This window comes from Tachypleus tridentatus, chromosome 11 (assembly GCF_004210375.1).
Source record: "Tachypleus tridentatus isolate NWPU-2018 chromosome 11, ASM421037v1, whole genome shotgun sequence".
Classification (NCBI taxonomy): Eukaryota; Metazoa; Arthropoda; class Merostomata; order Xiphosura; family Limulidae; genus Tachypleus; species Tachypleus tridentatus.
The window spans coordinates 12850455-12870464 of NC_134835.1; the positions used below are offsets into that span (position 1 = coordinate 12850455).

Genomic DNA, 20010 nt, shown 5'->3' on the forward strand with positions numbered 1-20010 from the left:
AAAGAGTTACGGTCTATCGCACTTCGCACTAATCATTGGTAAAAATAAGTAGCCCAAGAGTTGGCGATGGGTGGTATTGACTAGCTGCCTTTTCTCTAGTCTATCGCTGGTTGCGCAGATAATCCTCGTGCAGCCTTGCGTGAAATTCAAAATCAAACCAAATTGAAACAATATTGGTTTATTTATATTCCATTCAACTGTAATAATTATATTCAGAATATATATATAAAAGTTCATCTGCAGTTATGTTCTGATTATAATAAGTGGTATAAAAACATTTTCAAAGATCATTCGAATTTTTAAAGAGATATTCTAGTATATTGTCTAAAATAAATATATGTTTTAGTAAGTATATCATGAATTATATCACGTGATTAACTTACTCATAAATTCAATTACATTTTGAATATTCATTATTTTTACTTTTTTTTACTTATTATTTTATAGCCAAACAAAATATTTTTATTCCAACACCAATGAATCGAAATCTTCAAGGGGAATTTACAATAGGACGTTATATTTCTGATTACGTCATATGAACGTGCGCCCAGCATGGCCGGGTGGGTTAAGGCGTTCTACTCGTAATCTGAAGGTCGCGGTTTCGAGTCCACGCCGTTACAAACATATTCGCCCTTTCAGCCGTGGGGGCGTTATAATGTGTCGATCATTCCCACTATTCGTTGGTAAAAGAGTAGCCCAAGAGTTGACGGTGGGTGGTGATGACTAACTGCCTTCCGTTTAGTCTTACAATGCTAAATTAGGGACGGTTAGCGCAGATCGCCCTCATGTAGCTTTTCGCTAAATACAAAAACAAGACATTTAGATGTGTAAGTAACTTCTTATTGCAATGAAACCTTCAATCTTTATTAGAAATTACGAACTCATTTCATATTGAAATCAAGTATTTCATAATAGATTATATTTAATATGCTTGTTTGCCCACAGAACATCACCTTATATAATGGATTAATTGGCCAAGTCAATATCGCTATAATTCTAATTATCGACAATGAATCATACAGAAGGCTACTTTTTCATCGATTAGCAGAAATCACTGTCACTCTTATAACGCAACAACATCAGGAAGTGAGATGCGAGTTTGATATCACCATATCTCATCCCGATTCCCAATTCGATACGCTAAACTGTGAGAGAAGTCATTTGGTTTTCTCATTTTCCATCATGGTAGTTGTCTTCCATAGGTTAGGATTTTGGTAGTTGTCTTCCATAGGTTAGGATTTTGGTAGTTGTCTTCCATAGGTTAGGATGTTGGTAGCTGTCTTCCATAGGTTAGGATTTTGGTAGTTGTCTTCCATAGGTTAGGATGTTGGTAGCTGTCTTTCATAGGTTAGGATTTTGGTAGTTGTCTTCCATAGGTTAGGATGTTGGTGGCTGTCTTCCATAGGTTAGGATTTTGGTAGTTGTTTTCCATAGGTTAGGATTTTGATAGTTGTCTTCCATAGGTTAGGATTTTGGTAGTTGTTTTCCATAGGTTAGGATTTTGATCGACTTTTATCCATCAGTTTGTATTGCTCGAAGCTGTATCGAATGGCAGCTTTAAGACTAAAGATTTCTGGTTCTTTTATCATTTTGTTTTCTTACTTTTGGTAATATTTTATCAGTATCGATCTCCACTTTAGTCACGGATTTGTAACAATTCGTACCCGGAACGTCATGTTATCTGTAAATTATTTCGGTTAAACTTCTTTGCGTGGCATGATATTTATCAAACATTTTCGTTTGTGATCGCATGTTATTTACATATATATTACCTATATTCCACCCCTTTGCATAAACCTACTTAGAAATTATCAAGTAAGGAGAGAGACGAAAAAGTTCCATAGAAGCGCTACCTATCCGGACGAAAACGATAAAAAGAATCAGTTAAAAGAAATTTCGTATTTCGCAAAGTATATGGAAAAATGTAATGATTGATAGCTCTAGCACTTTATCGCTTTAGGTCTAACTCGTTTGAGTGATTACGTTTAAAGGTTCGGAATTCTTCACTGTGCAAGGACTTGATGTTTGTTGTGTTGTTGTTTTTTGCAACGGATATTGAAAACCTTTCCTATACCTTATGAAGGTGATATAAACATCTATCTAACGGTTGGACATATATCTTGCAAATAATATTTAAGGTAACCAAATAGAACAGATAAAGGTTAAAGTTCAACTGGGCATACAAATATTCTTTCTATAGGTTAACATGATTAAATTATTCATAAACAATAATTGTTCATTATATTAAGATACACGCTTTTATATTGGGTTAGATAAAGTCTAGTGCAGTTGGGAATGGTCCTACTTAGCATATCCCACTATCAAAGATATGCCAAAAGGGGATCTGAAAGATGTTCGAAAGTCACTCAAAGATCTAGGAAGAGTATTTAATGATCGCCAGTATCAGATTTTGCGTACCTGGGGATTCCCTCAAGATCCTTGGGTCGCCATTTTTGAAACTACTGGGAACGAATGTAGCGCCTACATTCAGGTACCATTGAACCAAATGTGACGCCCGCCATCAAATAGGGATGGCGGATGGTCTAACAGGCTGTATTTAAATATTATTGAAGTACATGGAGATAACCGAGTAACTAAATCGCTACACTAGGGTCTTTGACAAGCATGAACTTTCAACTTTACAGCAGAGAATTTTTATTTTGTACTAGAGATGACTTCCAAACTGTAAGACACTACATCAATTTTAATTACAAAGTGCCATCAATCTGGTAAGAAGACCAAATGGTCATTGCATTGATACAAACCCTAATTTATAAAGTTCTTCAAGAGAAAGGTATGACATTCCAAACCAGGGTTGATAAAAATAAGAAATAAATAGAAAACTGTGAGACATCGCATGAAGTGAATTAGATTATCATCAAATTTTAATGTAGACAATAACTGTATTTCAGTTTCTAGTTATTAGTGAACCAAGTTCACACAATTTAAACAGCTTTTCCAGGCAAATAATAAAACTGTTGTAAGAAACTAGAATTATCTTATTACTTCGTGGTCACTCACTAATTACGTACAACACTATATATTACAGAATAATTACTTCAGTGAACATTACAATAAAGGAACTTGTAATTACCTCAGATTAAAGGATATCAAAATAGTAATAATAATTTATAGATTTAAGATAAAATATGTTTATATATATATGTGTGTATTATTATCTCAAAAATTTATGTAAAATGACACAGGTAGAAAAGCACCTGATGTCTCACATAAACATATGTTCAAATAAAAATATTCTTCGAGTTTTAGGTTAATTTAGATTAATGTGCAGCTGCTGGAAACAAACATTTACTTTAGGGTCAAAATAATTTTTCCTTTTCGTAATTATTAGTAATACTAGGTTTTTTTCACATGATCTTTAGGTACACATATATATAGATATATAAGATATAAATACACACGTTAAAATAACATTCCATTTGGCCGAGCATGGATCAATGGTTAGCATATCACACTATGAGGTTTCATGTTCGCGTCCCATCAACTCACATTTTAATTCCGTTCTGTGCTTTTTGGCGGTTATGGTCAAATTTCACTATTTGACCAGACACGAGTAGTTCAAGAGTTACGATGTTATTTAGCTGTTATCCTGGGTCAAATTTCACTATTTGATCAGACACGAGTAGTTCAAGAGTTATGATGTTATCTAGCTGCTATTCTGTCAATAAAAATAATGGACGGCTATCACGGACAACCTTCGATGAGCTTCGAATGAATATCGTAAATAACTTATGAAGTTAGAGTAATCATTTCTAAATGAAAATTTTTTTTCAAATATTAGCAATGTTAATCATTTCAATTAATTAATTAATCCAGATAAATGTTAGTTGCAAATTAGAACGCACAAAAAAACTAAAATGTATCGTGTTTGTGACCGAACATCTGATGTTGGTTTCATTATAAATTAGATATAGGTATTTAATGTTGTTTTCATTATAAATTAGATATAGGTGTTTAATGTTGTTTTCATTATAAATTAGACATAGGTGTTTAATGTTGTTTTCATTATAAATTAGATATAGGTATTTAATGTTGTTTTCATTATAAATTAGATATAGATGTTTAATATTGTTTTCATTATAAATTAGATATAGGTATTTAATGTTGTTTTCATTATAAATTAGATGTAGGTATTTAATGTTGTTTTCATTATAAATTAGATATAGGTATTTAATGTTGTTTTCATTATAAATTAGATATAGGTATTTAATGTTGTTTTTATTATAAATTAGATATAGGTATTTAATGTTGTTTTCATTATAAATTAGATATAGGTGTTTAATATTGTTTTCATTATAAATTAGATATAGGTATTTAATGTTGTTTTCATTATAAATTAGATATAGGTATTTAATGCGAGAGAAAACATAATTTAAATGAATACTTCACATCTTTAGCTTTATTAGCAATTTTCAGTTAAATTAGTGCATCATGATATGTTAAAACATCACTAGTTTGTTATTAACACATAGTGTAAGTCATTACCACATAGTGAGGCTCATATGTATGTCGTTTTGAGTTGTACATCATGAGCTTTATTAACACATCATTAGCTTTACTTGTAAGTTATTAGCACACAGTGAAGTTCACTTGTTTGTTATTAGCACATCATTAGCTTTACTTGTAAGTCATTAGCACACAGTGAAGTTCACTTGTTTGTTATTAGCACATCATTAGCTTTACTTGTAAGTTATCAGCACACAGTGAAGTTCGATTGTTTGTTATTAGCACATCATTAGCTTTACTTGTAAGTCATTAGCACACAGTGAAGTTCGCTTGTTTGTTATTAGCACATCATTAGCTTTACTTGTAAGTCATTAGCACACAGTGAAGTTCGCTTGTTTGTTATTAGCACATCATTAGCTTTACTTGTAAGTCATTAGCACACAGTGAAGTTCGCTTGTTTGTTATTAGCACATCATTAGCTTTACTTGTAAGTCATTAGCACACAGTGAAGTTCGCTTGTTTGTTATTAGCACATCATTAGCTTTACTTGTAAGTTATCAGCACACAGTGAAGTTCGCTTGTTTGTTATTAGCACATCATTAGCTTTACTTGTAAGTCATTAGCACACAGTGAAGTTCGCTTGTTTGTTATTAGCACATTATTAGCTTTACTTGTAAGTCATTAGCACACAGTGAAGTTCACTTGTTTGTCATTAACACGTCATTAGCTTCATAGTGTATCACTAGTCTTACTATTACGTCATTAGCTTCTTGCTGGATTAAGTTATCATTTTATTGACGAATATCGTGTTTTCGTTTTCATTCATTAGGTATTTAGTTCAAATAATCATAGAAAATCCCGAGAGAAACTATGAAGATAAGAAATCACATCTCATTATCAATTGTAAGAAGTTATCAAAAAACAAATCAAAATAATCGAAGTCATTATTTAGAAGAGCCTATAGCTGATTTACTGGGTAAAACAAGATAGAAAGTATTGCAGCCAAGAGAATAAAAACTCAACTTGTTCTTAAGAAGGTCACTTCTGTATTATTAGGATTCTGGGAATTCTATGAAATTAACCAGAAGGATTTTGCTTGCTTGGATTCTCAGGAATTATACCCCCACCGCTAGTACAGCGGTATGTCTCCGGATTTACAACGCTAAAATCAGGGGTTCGATTCCCCACGGTGGGCAGAGCAGATAGCCCTATGTAGCTTTGCTATGAGAAAAAACACACACACTCAGTGATTACCATATTTCTGATTAAAAGTAAGTTAATAATAATATCCAATAGAACTTACTTCACCTTGTATATAAGTTTATTCAGAGTTCATACAGGTGAGAAAAAGATTCTTTTTTTTTTTACAATTTTGGACATATCTATGCAATTTCCGCATAACCGCCCCTAATTCTGAGCTGACAAAAAATAGAAAAGACACCTAGTTGTTATTGTTGTTGTTTTTTTTATTTTTGCAAAGTAGTCTGAAACTATATCAGCTCAGAACGTCGTCGCACCAAACATGTTCGCCCTTTCAGCCGTGAGGGGGGGTTATAATTCCATGGCCAAACCCTCTATTCGTTGTTAAAAGAGTAACCCAATAGTTAGCGGTGGGTTGTGATGACTAGCAGCCTTTCTCCTAGCCTTACACTGCAAAATTAAGGACGGTTAGCACAGATAACCCTCGTGTAGCTTTGCGTAAAATTCAAAACAAACCAAACCAAACCCAGTGGGACCATAGCAACTGGCGTTGTAAATTCGAATACTTACCGCTGATCCAGGGTGACCAGGTGGTTAAGGTAATCGACTAGTAATCCGAGGATCGCGGGTTCGAATCCTCGTCACACCAAAAATTGCACGCCCTTTTGACCGTGAGGATGTTATAATGTATCTGTCAATTCCACTGTTCGTTGGTAAAAAAGTAGCCAAGAGCTGGCGGTGGATGATAATGACTAGCTGCCTTCCTTCTAGTCTTACACTGTTAAATTAGGGACGCCTAGCGAAGATAGCCCTCGTGTAGCTTTGCGCGAAATACAAAAAACAAACAAACAAAACGTCATGGTATTGTTCAGTAAAATGTTCATCCTATTATTTTCTCGATTTTAAACTCAACGTTTAAGTTTCATGACTAGGAAGTCTTTAACAATTTCTCTAGACTACTATGATTTTTATGTTCCAGATCATTATTAGTGTATTTTATTTTGTACGACTGTTCTTTTTAGTATCTTATCCAGATGTTTCTACAGACTGTGGTCTGTACTGGGGTGTTTATCGACTGTTATTTTTTTACATCTACAGTTTATACGAAATTTTTTTTATTTCTTTCCGTGTACTTTGCATAACAATGTATCTTAATATAAAAATAACATACTCCGAACTGAACCTTTTACGGTATATATTCATAGGTTAGACGTTCGTGGTGTATAAAGACCTTTTTTTTAAGATTGGATTTTCAGAGGCCTACTTTCTGGACTGTAATCTCCGCGTTTGATATTCTGTTATTTCCTTAATTCTGGTCGTAACATGTATTTTTGTATAGTGAAGCTTGCAAGAAATTTTAATATAGTTTTTAGAACTATTTCCTTCAGTCTAATCGACATGACTTAATCTGTAAAATTAGTGGTTGGAACCATATAGATTTTTTTTAAGTATTGCAAAAAAACATTAGATATAATTTTGTCTTATTTAATACTATATTTAAGTTAATTTTTTTTGATAATTTTTTTCCATTTACCTGATGTCAAAGTTAATAGTTCCGTTGTAATTTGCTCCACGCTAGTACAGCGGTAAGTCTACGGATTTACAACGCTAAAATCTGGGGTTCGATTCTCCTCAGTGGGCTCACCAGAGACCCCCATGCAGCTTTGCTATACGAATAAACACATCCGCCCGTTATAGTTTAGACTTGTATTTGAAAATATGAAAAACTACATTAAGATGAGAAAACCAAATCGTTAAGATTGTCATAATGTTTAATTAAACATAACAAATTCTGTTTTAACTGCACACAGATAATATGATAAACCCTTTCTCATTTGTTGTAGAACAATTGATAAAAACCAGTCAGCCTGTTTTATCCACACAGAAAATATTACAATACTAAATAATGTTATTTCCAAAGCTATATCATAATGGGAGGCCTCACACATCATGAGAATTAATCTCTTGTTTGAAGTAAGCCTCATGTTTTTTAGCAGCTGTTTATCCTAAACATAGATGCAGAACGACGCTGTTTCTGGTATCCAAATAGAATAGTGAAGAAATGCTGTTATAACACAAATATTTCTCAAAAATAAACACTTGCAACTAAACCTATTGTTGAAGTGAGAAATCCTAGGATTCTTTTAAGGTCAAAGTAATAGTTCACTCAAAAATTTAAAGCAATAACTCACGATGAGTTGATCTCCTCTCAAAATACAAGAATGATGTAACGTAGTGATGAAACGTGCCAAATCTCACCAAAATTTTGTGTTGGCCATGGTGAAGAATTATGTATGAACCTAAAAATGCTAACAGTGATGTTTGTTCATCATCTAATCACAGAAATTCAATTAAAATTACTACGTAATAGAATTATAATAGGGTTATTTATAGTTAATTTTCAAAATTTGTGTTAAAAACTTGTACTTATTGTTTAGAGTAAAATAACATTATAGTTAAAGTTTGAAAAAGTTAACCTTAATCTTTTCAGGAACCCACAAAAAAAAACACTTTTGTGTTAATATATATATATATATATATATTAAAGATAGCTTGTAAAAATAACTAAATCTATAAAAACTCACTGACTTATAGTTTAACTCAAATAATGTGATAACTTATATAATATTTTATATGTAATACTTTTTAAAGTAGGCTTCTTAAACAACCCATAAGCTCTATATACTTACTACAATACGAGACGTAAAGTAAAAGCTCTCTTTTGTATATACTTATAAGCAAACAATATGTTAATAATTACTGTTTTAACAGCTTACGAATAAAAATATAAGTACATATTGTATGTATGTTTCAAGGCAAATGCATCTAGCAGTAACAAGCTAGGACACGGCTGCAAATAATAGTGTTTGTAGTGTTTCTTAGTAACAGCAAACTATTTGTTTTTTAAACTGTCATTGTACATATTTTGGCAACCAACAATAGATGGCTATTTTCTACGATACCTATTATTACGTCTCAATAAAAAAGTAAATTCCAAATATACCCAAGAATAAAACAAAAATTGTAACACCGAACTTTTATTTGTGATTCATAGTAAAAATAGGTATTTCCCGTAAGTTCAGTATTATGACCTTTCCACGTGTTTCATAAACGTTTTTCTTAAAACCTAAACTCAAAGTAGCACAAGCGACATCTGATAATATGTGGTATTTCCTTCTAATGTATGTAAAAACTATTAATATTCACTTTTATTTATAGTTTTTTTTCAGTTCGATCTGTTTTTGGTTTTTTTTTATAAACGGACACAAAAATATTACTAATCCTGGTACGTTTTATTTGGTAAATTTTGGCGAAGGAGTTTTACTGTTATATTTGTGTCACTTCATCTGTCCAATAAACATCGTTTACGATTGATACGTAACACGAGTGAAAATAGATTGACCAGACAAAATGATCACGTACTGTAGCAATTTTTCGGAATGGCAAATACTGTCTCATAAGAAAAGCTTTCAAACTGTTTGAATGTCAAGTTCGTACATTTAAAGAAGTGTTTGAAATTCTTTTGAGAAACTGGTTGAACCAAGCAATGTAAACTTAACATTGTCGGAAAGAGCGGCGCTGAAGCCCACTAGTTTAACATATGTCAAATATAGCGGCACTGAAGCCCACTAGTTTAACATATGTCAAATAACATGACTCTTTCTTCTACTTTATTAGTTGTTTAGAAGAAAAATTCAATGTGGAACTCTGTTTTATGATCACAGAAATCTTTCTAAATTCAAAGACAGGTTGGGGTGAAGACAATGTTAACACGTTAGAATCGTCTCCTTCCGAAATCAAGAATTTTGAAGAACCTTCAAGTTATGTCAGTCGTCTCATACAACCCAGTGTCAGTTTATTATCTACCTTTTCTAATAATAATTTGACATAGTTTCAAAGTACCATCAAGTTTCGTCTTCGATGGATATTGAAGTTTGAACTAGCCATAGCTCAGTTATTGCTTCAACACCGTCCAGCCTAGGTTTGCAGTCCTTTAAAAATACCTACGATCTTCACTGAATACTTTAGTCAGCAGTATTTCTATGACTTTTAAAAACGAGATGTCTTTTGTGTACGTTGTCAGATTAAAAAAAACAAAAACATTTGCTATTGTACAGCGTTCCTCTTTTAATGTGAACCAACATTTGTTAAAGTTAGAATATGAGATTGAAAGGAATCCAAAGAAAAAAAAAATATATAATGTATATATATATATTATTTAAAATATAACATGAACACGTACAGAAATGTCAATATTACAATCTCCAATAAAAGGTTTTCTAATAAGTCAGTACATCAAATTCATATCTCAGTGAAGACGATAAAGTAGACGTTATATAAGTTACTAGAATTCTGTAATCTAAGAATCATTCTAATCATCCTAATGCCAGAAAGGCAGGTTACAGATAAGTTACTAGAATTCTGTAATCTAAGAATCATTCTAATCATCCTAATGCCAGAAAGGCAGGTTACAGATCGACATATGTTTTATTTTCTTGGGAAATCATCTATGTAAGTTTCAAGAATTTTTTTTTTCAGTTTTAAATGTAACAATTCTTACATTTCAGCCGTGGGGGCATTATTATTTGACGGTCAATCCCACTATTCGTTGATAAAAAAGTAGCCCAAAAGTTGGCGGTGAGTGGTGATGACTAGTTGCCTTCCCTCTAGTCTTACACTGTTAAATTAGGGACGACTAGTGCAGATAGCCCTCGTGCAGCTTTGCGCGAAATTCAAAACAAACCAAGCTTACCTTTCAACTTTAGCCTGACCTGGCAAGATTTACGTGTTTGACGCCGTTATCTGTTCAACTCTGCTCACAATAACAATTCGTGAGAACAATACTGGTTGATAATGTTGTACGGTAGAAAATTTTATTTTTTTAATTATAAATATCATATATGAACATAGGGGATTAGTTGGTGTTGAAGTGAAAGTAATATCGGGTTTTAATACTAAAGATGGCGATGAAAAGTTATCTTTGAAACATAATAAAGACTATTCTTTCTTGTTCGTTAACTCCCCCTCTCCTGATGAGCTACAAGGCTTAGAAACATTTCAGTATAACGCTGGGTAAACAGTTGGAAAACATAAATTGTTCCTTGCTCTATGTAAGTTCTCTTGTTACTGCTTCAATAGACATGTATTTGGTCCATTGACTCACAAATAAATAGTCGTATTAAAAAGTGTTCTGGATATTCTAGGGTAGTTGTACGTCTTGGTTTGTTTGGAAGCTCAGTAAAAAAAAGAACATTTATCTTGTTTAATTGGAGTTAACATACTGATGAAATTTATTAATATTAATAAACTGTTTTTGTATATACGAAAATGAAATGGTGCTTTAAAATAAATAAATAATATAGTTTGCAAACAACCGTTTTTATCTTTTCTTTACGTAAATGTAAGAGAGTTCTTTCAAAAGCAAATATACCGAAATATGTAAATGAATCCGATAACGTTCAGCAATGGATGAGCAGATTGTTGTGTATTGACGCGTGGAAAAATAGTTCGTGCTGTAGTGAAATCGACTTTCTGTCATGACCCTACTTTACAATACACGTTTAATTAACAGGTTTTTCAAGAAACTGACTTTGTAAATAAATATTTTAGGTTTTCAATGTACTTTTGTAAATCAAACTCTAAGCAAGTCAACTACTGAAATTGGTTCTCCCTAGCAAATGACTTCCCGTACACTCGGTGGATTAGATGAAGTAAAAACACTTCCTATGTCCTCGTGAAGGTTTTATTTCTATTTTGTAAAATTGTATATTTAACCATTTGGTATACACTGTGATTAAGTTTTACGCGAGTATGTGTTAAAGCTTGTGTTAGATAAATCAGTCAAAGATGGCACTTTGTCATAATTTATTTACGAAATCTGCAGACAATATTTGTTAGGCAAGAAAAAATAAAATGTTACATAAAATAAAATTATTTTATATCATTGTCCCACTGATGGATATATATATATATATGTATAGTTAAGAAATTTACGATTAATAGAAAATGTTATAGGTGACTCCCAACATCAAAGAAATAAATTCGAATGGCTATTGTTGGTGACAAATTTAGGATTTTATTAAAACGCATATGAATAATATTTGTTTTGTATTTTTGTTGAGGTGTAATTTTCATAAAATTATTATTGTTGAATTGTTATTCTCTAGCACGTATAAGGCACGTGTTTTATCATACACCCCCCCTCACCTGTAGCAACTGAGATGAGCTACACGCTTATTATTGTATCTTAAAAAACGTCTTTTGATAACAACTAAGAACTTCAGTACTTTAGCCCAGCTGAGCTCGCATATTCTGGCATTGGACGAACAAGCTGTTTGACGGTTAAGTAGAATAAATAGTGCGTTCCAAATGCTAGTAAACTAATAAACTTTACTGGACACTATTAGAACAGTGAAGGTTTAGTTTGTTATGAATTTAGCCTTAAGCTACACGAGGGCTATATGCGCTAGCCATCCCAAATTTAGCAGTGTAAAACTACAGGGAAGGCAGCTAGTCATCACCACCCACCGCCAGTTCTTGGCTACTCTGTGACCAACGGCAGGCCAGGTATGGCCTAGCGCGTTAAGGCGTGCGCTTCGTAATCTGAGGGTCGCGGGTTCGCGCCCGAGTCGCGCCAAACATGCTCGCCCTCCCAGCCGTGGGGGCGTTATAATGTGACGGTCAATCCCACTATTCGTTGGTAAAAGAGTAGCCAAAGAGTTGGCGGTGGGTGGTGATAACTAGCTGCCTTCCCTCTAGTCTTACACTACTAAATTAGGGACGGCTAGCACAGATAGCCCTCGAGTAGCTTTGTGCGAAATTCCAAACAAACAAACAAACTGTGACCAACGAATAGTGGGATTGTCCATCACATTCTTACGCCCCCACGGTTGAAAGAGAAAAAAGGTTTGGCATAACTGAATTCGAGCCTATGACCCTCAGATTAGAATTCGAGTACCTTAATCCTCTGGCCATATCAGGCCAGAACAATAAAGTAGGTTGTACTTAAAATAATTATAAAATATAATTACATGTTTTATAAAACATTTTAATAGCATTCACACCTTCTATATTTTCACAGTTATTAGTCGTTACATCCTTGAACGTTTTATGACGTTTCTTTTTGATTTATTGGTTATTGATAATTACAAAGCCCCTGTGCTTACCGTTAGGTGACCGACTAGCTTCTTAAGTTTATCTTTGTTTTTCAAAAATATATTACCTTAAGTTACTTTTATGAAGTTAAAAAAATTCAGTCATTTCCTTGTGCAATTAAAATTCTTATCAGATCTGATAGATCTAATTTTTTTTTTTTCAAATATGAGACTCATCAGGATTTTTACAGTTTTCACCTTTTAGTTTCGCAGTTCTTTCAGTGCCGGTTCTTATTGTTGGTAGATGGTTCCAAGTTCCACTATATTTTATCTGAACTTTCCATCACTGAATAAGCAGCGCCTGCTATCATGTTTCTTTAACGTGATATTTCGTCTAGAGCGTGTTTGCTGGTTGAGAATATACTGTAATAATTGTTCGTCTAGGGTGTGTTTACTGGATGAGAATACACTGTAATAAATGTTCGTCTAGAGTGTGTTTACTGGATGAGAATACATTGTAATAAATGTTCGTCTAGAGTATGTTTACTGGATGAGAATATACTGTAATAAATGTTCGTCTAGAGTGTGTTTACTGGATGAGAATACATTGTAATAAATGTTCGTCTAGGGTGTGTTTACTGGATGAGAATACACTGTAATAAATGTTCGTCTAGAGTGTGTTTACTGGATGAGAATACATTGTAATAAATGTTCGTCTAGGGTGTGTTTACTGGATGAGAATACACTGTAATAAATGTTCGTCTAGAGTGTGTTTACTGGATGAGAATACATTGTAATAAATGTTCGTCTAGAGTATGTTTACTGGATGAGAATATACTGTAATAATTGTTCGTCTAGGGTGTGTTTACTGGATGAGAATATACTGTAATAATTGTTCGTCTAGGGTGTGTTTACTGGATGAGAATACACTGTAATAAATGTTCGTCTAGAGTGTGTTTACTGGTTGAGAATATACTGTAATAATTGTTCGTCTAGAGCGTGTTTGCTGGTTGAGAATACACTGTAATAATTGTTCGTCTAGGGTGTGTTTACTGGATGAGAATATACTGTAATAATTGTTCGTCTAGGGTGTGTTTACTGGATGAGAATACACTGTAATAAATGTTCGTCTAGAGTGTGTTTACTGGATGAGAATACACTGTAATAAATGTTCGTCTAGAGTGTGTTTACTGGATGAGAATACATTGTAATAATTGTTCGTCTAGAGTGTGTTTACTGGATGAGAATACACTGTAATAAATGTTCGTCTAGAGTGTGTTTACTGGTTGAGAATATACTGTAATAATTGTTCGTCTAGGGTGTGTTTACTGGATGAGAATATACTGTAATAATTGTTCGTCTAGGGTGTGTTTACTGGATGAGAATACACTGTAATAAATGTTCGTCTAGAGTGTGTTTACTGGATGAGAATACATTGTAATAATTGTTCGTCTAGGGTGTGTTTACTGGATGAGAATATACTGTAATAATTTTTCGTCTAAAGCGGTTGAAAATATACTGCAATGACTTAGTTGCTGGTGGAAAATGTTTTTAACAGAATTATTCCAATAATTGCACCGCTAAGCTATGGAACTTTCAAACCTTTCAGTCAGATAAATTTTGGTTAACAACAAAAACACTGTATAGTACCATTGTTGAAAACACGAAAGTAAAAGAAATAACAAAAGTCACAAATATTACAGATAACGTGGTGACCATGTAACTCTGAATGATATTTTACACCAGAGAACAGTTCAGTTGATCGTTACTTTAGTGGCCAGTGAGTTATTTGACATGGCGGTATACATTCTTCGATTTTATTATACAATAAACTTTAGTTCAGTCGTTTTTACAACAACAGGAAGTCGTATTATGATTATACGTATGTAATTATAACACAGGCACTTGTAAAAAAAATTAATATAATATTAGTAAAAGTTTACCAGTTGTAGGGAAACTACAAGGAGTATATTTTTGTGTGTTTTTTTTCTTACTACCAAAAATTTTTAAGATGTTTTATTTCTTTGCATAAATCAGTTTTCTGGATACACTTATGGAACAGAATTTGAATTTTATATCCATAAAAATAAATAAACTGAGTAAAAGTCGGATCATATTTAAACCTGATAGATGGTTAAGGAAATCCGGTCACAAAGACTTTTTCAATCTAAGTGAAGATAACCAGCAAAGTTGAATATGGGATAACCAAAGATGAAATGGTTGCAAAGTGTCTTTTATATATATGTGTGAAAAAATAACCATTTCTAAAGTTACAACTTTCATTTTGAAATCTTTTTTTCGGGCGTAGAATAAAATCATTCAATCAAAATAGTATTCTTTGACCTTTAAATATTCGTTTCCTCTTTCTATTTTGTTTTGTTTTTGTATCAGTTTTATTTTTGCGTGATGGCAACGTGATGTTTATCTCAAGAAACGTTAGCTGTTCATGACAGCAGCCAACGACACGTGGCGAGCTGGTCTAAATCTACAAGCACAATAAAACCGCTTTTCCTTTAGTATTATTTTATAGCCTTTTACAACGTACAACATAAATTTATTTTTCTCCCTTTTGTTAGTGAAGTTGTGAATGTTGCTGAATTATGAAAGACGTTTACGTATACATCCACGTGCCAGTTTTTTATCACCTCGTGCTTGAAACAAATAACTCCCCAGAAATGGCCGCATTTGTTATCTAATACAAGCAGGCAACATGCTCTAGGTTTTTTTTTTAAACGACGCAACTAAAATATTAGCGTGAACAAATTACGTATGCACATTCGCCTTCGATAAAACAAGTCGTGTTAATAAGCACTATATTAGTGACAAAGCCGAAATCAAATTGACTTCCCAATGACTGGAGTTACTTGAGAAATTCTAAATCCAGATAACAACATAACGTAAATGTTTGCAATAAAGACTGTTATATAGGCTTAGCACAGATAGCCCTCGAGTAGCTTTGTGCGAAATTCAAATTATTGGCACGCTAATGATAGATTTTGGAACAGTTGTTATTTACAAACGTATGTATTTAGCTCTTTTACATAATAAATCTCCACATTTCAGACAATCAACACATTATACAGATTTTCGATTTTTGAGACACATTAAGATAAAAACAACGAACTCCATTTTGGTCACGCTTAAAACAAGCAACAAGAAATAGCGCCGCTGTCATTCTCATTAAAGTAAGATAGAACTTTCTATTTGTTTTGTTTTTTTGAATTTCGCACAAAGCTACTCAAGGGCTATCTGTGCTAGCCGTCCCTAATTTAGCAGTGTAAGACTAGACGGAAGGCAGCTAGTCATCACCACCCACCGCCAACTCTTGGGCTACTCTTTTACCAACGAATAGTGGGATTGACTGTCATATTATAAAGCCTTCACGGCTGAAAGGGCGAGCATGTTTGGCGCGACGGGGATGCGAATCCGCGACCCTCAGATTACGAGTCGCACGCCATAACGCGCTTGGCCATGCCGGGCCAACTTTCCATTTCATGGGCAAACAGTTTGTCTCTGAAAAACAAATGTTCACCTTTGGAAATCACTCGAGTTTTTAGTTGTTTGATATAAAGACTTCTTTAACCCACGTGTTTTTGTAACATCCTAAACTTTCATCAAAGTTATATTTAATAAACAATGTTTTTTTCGTTAAATCCACAATATAACTAGAGTAACAATTAGTTTCAATAAGGCATTTCTTTAGCCAATTGTAGATGAGCTGTTTTTATTACCTGTTGCTTGGCAGATAGTAAGAAGTGTTTCATTGTCCACCTGTGGACCAATAGCAAGTTTGAGGACATACAACGCTAAAATCCGAGGTTTGGTTCTTTGCGGGTGGACGCAGCACATAGCTGAATGTAGCTTTGTTCTAAAACAAATCAACTCATTTCTTTTTAATATTCATTTGCACATTTATTCTCAGTTGAACGTTTTACATAAATAAGGTGAACAGTTGTGATGTTGTATAATACCAACAACTAACAAATGAGTTGATAATTTGAGTGTCATCCAAACGTGTGCATTGTCTAAAGTGAACGATAATTCTTGTTCCTTTACTTAATAAAATGGAAGAAAGGGAAAAAAAAACAATATACAGAAACAGAAGAAGACTTTCAAAAACAAAAACAGTCGTTAAACAATTTTTAATTATTTAATGGATCGAAATATTGTTTTTTTCTTATGTGAACTCGAGGAGCGAGTAGATCAAACTTTTCTTTGCATTAACTTGACTGGGTTTTTGTTATTATACTTGTATTTTTCTATGCATTAACTTGACTGTGTTTTTGTCCACATCACATCACAAACTTTTTTATATCAATAAGCGCAGATGGGACCCCTGAATAACACTTTTAGAGTACGTAGCGCCATCTGCACAGTTTAAATGAGAGAACGTAGCACAGATCGATGGTACTGGTGTATTTATAAGCAGTGTATGTGGATTCCCCAAACACACGTTTGTCAGACAGAAGAAAATGGCAGATACCAATAGAAACCATGACATCACTGTGAAAACGTGTCTTGTCTGTCCTTGTTTAGGCGTTCTGTTTTCGAATCTGTTTGTTCTGTTAGTATAACGACCACGGTATTTCTCATCACTTTTATGATTGATGGCAAAGTTTCGGTTTTACATATTTGTTACCAGCTTGTTATGTCCATTTATAGAACTAGCGTATGTTCGTCAGAAACCTGCTTCCAAAGAAAAACCTTACGGTAAGTATAAATAACTTTGTAGCAAACGTCTTTGTTTACGAACTTTTATAATTTTTTTTTTTTTTAATTTTCCAATGGGATCAACTGCTACGAATTGTTAACTTATGTGATAGCACCAAATTCTGGTGATAAAGACGCTTCATGGTAGTGGGTGTTAAATGTTAACAAACTTTCCGAACGGAATAATTTCAATTTTAGTGTTTCTTACGATTGCGTAAAATAAAAAAATAATAAAATGAAACATCGTGTATTCACCAAACAAATATGGCAAGTTTTGAAAATCACTTTCAAGACACCAGCCACCAGGAGAAACATAATATACGCACGCGTCTAGTCGAACTCACGAACTCAGATTTTTTTTTTTTCTCCTGTATTCAAAAGGTTTGTCAATCAACAATGCTGTTTCTGCTTCTTCCTATTGGTCAGGTTAAAAATGAATAATAAGAGGTACTTTGATGAATGCCGCGTCAGTTATCTCGTTCTCTGTTGGAAAAAAATTCAACTCAACAATATATTTTAAACAATTGCGAACAAATGTTTTTGATTCGTTGACAGCGGCACGTTCTCCTTTTTATTGGTTTTGAAGTGAAAACATTAAGTACGTGAGTTTTCCCTCCTTTTTACAAGTTTCATATCATTTTCTTTTATCATATCGGTTTTAGATTTGCAGCATCCGTTCTAAACTCTGCTTTTAAGTCAAGTTATGTATTACCCGTATCATAGGGTATTTAACAATAACATTAAATAACTGATTGGTAAGTTATTACCATAACTAAGGAACGTCTGTGAAAATCCTAGTATATTTTTACAGTGGATCAATCATATTGGTACATTAGGGACACGTGATATGCAACGCTCATTTTAAAACACATCACCATAAAGATGTTTGTGTTTACTCGTACAAGCCTAAATTACTTCGCGTGACATGTATTTATTTTTCTAAATGTTAAAAGTGAATCCGATTCTCTTGCATACTTTAAAAAGAACAGTTTAAATCTGTTAACCAATATTTGTTTTAACCACTTTTCATCTTAAATACTTCATTTTAATTCGTTAAACGTGTAAACGAGTTTTAAATAAATAACATATCAAACATTTGATTATTATTATCCACATTTGTTGGGTGTGTATCATTTCATTTAACCAGTCTATTGGTTGGTTGGTTTTGGAATTTCGCGCAAAGCTACACGATGGCTATCTGCGCTAGTCGTCCTTAATTTAGCAGTGTAAAACTAGAGGAAAGGCAGCTAGTCATCACCACCCACCGCCAACTCGTCGGCTACTCTTTTACCAACGAATAGTGGGATTGGCCGTCACATTATAACGCCCCCACGGTTGAAAGGGCGAGCGCCGTAGCCACCTGACCATGCCGGGGCCCCAGTTCACTGGAACAACTAGTGTAATATTTTTGAATACGTTATATAACGTAGCTTCTGCATTGCCCTGTTGCGTCTGGTTATTTGTTAGTCGATTTTCTTCTTATGCAGAAAGCTACACAAGTGGCTATATGTGTAATGACCATCACGGCTATCGAAACCCTGTTTCTAGCAGTATAAGTTCGCAGACATACCACTGTGTCACTGGGGGAGGCTGCGTATTTAACTTTATAATAATCAAGTTAACAAATGGGTTTCAAAGTGTTATTTTTGTTTGCTAAGCGCTACTCTTAAAACAATAAAAACAACAAGTAAGTTCTCAAACAGTATTTGCTGTTTGTTAATTTTATAGACAAGAAACAAAAACTTGACAAATTGTTGCAGATATGATATATGTATTGTAGGACTTAAGGAAAACAAGCGTAAGATTTGTTTGTTTGTTTGTTTGTTTTTGAATTTCGCACAAAGCTGCCCGAGGGCTATCTGTGCTAGCCGTCCCTAATTTAGCGGTGTAAGAGTAGAGGGAAGGCAGCTAGTCATCACCACCCACCGCCAACTCTTGGGCTACTCTTTTACCAACGAATAGTGGGATTGACTGTCACATTAGAACGCCTCCACGGCTGAAAGGGCGAACATGCTTGGCGCTACGGGGATGCGAACCCGCGACCCTCAGATTACGAGTCGCACGAAGCGTAAAATACAACTGCGTGATTGTACAATAAATAACATCATAACATGTTGATATATTATGAAAAGATGAAATGTGTTTGGAAAACAAAAATTACAGAGTTGAAGAATTTATTCTCCGTTTCTCTTTCAAAGTTTTATCAATTTTCTGAATGGATTATTACTTACCTTTAATAAAAAAAATTAACACCATTTTCGTCAAAAAGCCTTCTTTAAATGGTGTGTATTTATTTGAAAATAAAATATTTAAAGGCACTTACGTGTCATAATTCCAGATAAACTCAGTGCCTACCTCGTTAAACAAACATTAATGGTGTTATAATATAACAATGAAATTGACAAACACAAGAAACGAAACATCTCTCACAGTCGCTTTATGTTTGTCTGCTTGTAATTGATTACTATTTGCGAACAATTAATGGAGATCTTTTGTGTAAAAGTTAGTTTATATATATATATTTTTTAAAACACCGAGT

General features: G+C 33.5%; 1 protein-coding gene across 3 annotated transcripts in view; it reads left to right on the plus strand.

Moving 5' to 3' along the window:
• The window catches only part of LOC143231678 (cell adhesion molecule DSCAML1-like), a 305444-nt gene that overhangs the window by 137648 nt on the left and 147786 nt on the right, over positions 1-20010 (plus strand). For 2 of the 3 annotated variants that reach the window (XM_076466260.1, XM_076466261.1), the window contains exon 1: positions 17235-17471. The exons of the other annotated variant lie outside the window; for it this stretch is intronic. In XM_076466260.1, the coding sequence (XP_076322375.1) occupies positions 17369-17471 (103 nt within the window). In that variant the 5' untranslated portion in view covers positions 17235-17368. Of the gene's footprint in view, positions 1-17234; positions 17472-20010 lie in introns of those variants that run through there. 3 annotated transcript variants of the gene reach the window in all.